This window comes from Trichinella spiralis, assembly GCF_000181795.1.
Source record: "Trichinella spiralis strain ISS 195 chromosome Unknown Scfld1817, whole genome shotgun sequence".
NCBI lineage: Eukaryota > Metazoa > Nematoda > Enoplea > Trichinellida > Trichinellidae > Trichinella > Trichinella spiralis.
The window spans coordinates 1-898 of NW_003528756.1; the positions used below are offsets into that span (position 1 = coordinate 1).

The window sequence follows — 898 nt, forward strand, 5'->3', positions numbered from 1 at the left end:
GCATATTCCGCTCATTGCTGATATTAATTTGCAATAAATACTAAAAATAAAAAAGGACGTAATTACCATCGGTGCAGTTCATTCCTGAAAAACCGTTGGTACAATGACATCTATAATTCCCTCTGAAGTTGCGGCAGGTGCCTCCATTTAGACACCATTTGTGCTCACTGCATAAATCTGCAGCTGAAACATTAAATTACAGATTAAACTCGCTACTTTAACAACAGTCAAAATAAAAATTAATTCAAAACTTAAAATTCTCCATTAAAAACTTTACACTGATAATATATGCAATTTTTTTTAAGTATTACTTTTTTCACAAAATTCGCCAAACTGCTCGCTACGCAAACAAACGCATACAAGCTCAATTTCTGTCGCTTTCACCTGTCCCTTTTGCCGTTCGCATTTCTCTTTGAACGTTTCATATTCAATCCTAGTATACTTGTAGTGATCGCAAACTACAAAGTCCTCTTTGGTCTCCTTGCAACATGAATCTTCCGCTCCATCGCAACTTTCATTTTCTGATACCATATCCAGCGTAGGACGATACCTATTGGAAACAACTTTACCACACGTTTGTGATACAATGGACCACTCAGTCCATGTTCCTGCGCAAGGGCACAAGCATGATTCTCCGTAATTTCGTTCTTCACAGTCCCTTCCATAGGGATGTTCTTTTTCAGATATCACTTCGTAAGTGAATTCTTTACAATCTCCGGCTTCCAATACATAAGTACAGTTTTCAACTCTAGTTTCGTTGCAATCCGTGTATTCGTCGTTCTGACAAATAAATACATCACATTTCATGTCATCACAGTCGTATATATGGTCGTTTGATAGATTCCATGTTAAGAATGTTGAATTTAAAAGTAAACATCGGCAATAACTGCCGTGAGAC

At 37.1% G+C, this 898-nt stretch overlaps 1 protein-coding gene across 1 annotated transcript; it reads right to left on the reverse strand.

Moving 5' to 3' along the window:
• Positions 1 to 147: 147 nt before the first annotated feature.
• Positions 148 to 807, reverse strand: Tsp_15894 (conserved hypothetical protein). The gene is made up of 2 exons (XM_003368825.1): positions 385 to 807; positions 148 to 183 (listed from the first exon to the last, which is right to left on the reverse strand). The coding sequence occupies exons 1-2, from the start codon at positions 805 to 807 to the stop codon at positions 148 to 150; spliced, it is 459 nt and encodes a 152-aa protein (XP_003368873.1).
• Positions 808 to 898: the final 91 nt, after the last annotated feature.

Coding starts and splice junctions, on each gene's coding strand:
- Tsp_15894 (XM_003368825.1), bottom strand. CDS start 807: ATGAAATGTGATGTATTTATTTGTCAGAACGACGAATACACGGATTGC. Junction 184..384: donor GCGAACGGCAAAAGGGACAG/GTGAAAGCGACA, acceptor TTAATGTTTCAG/CTGCAGATTTATGCAGTGAG.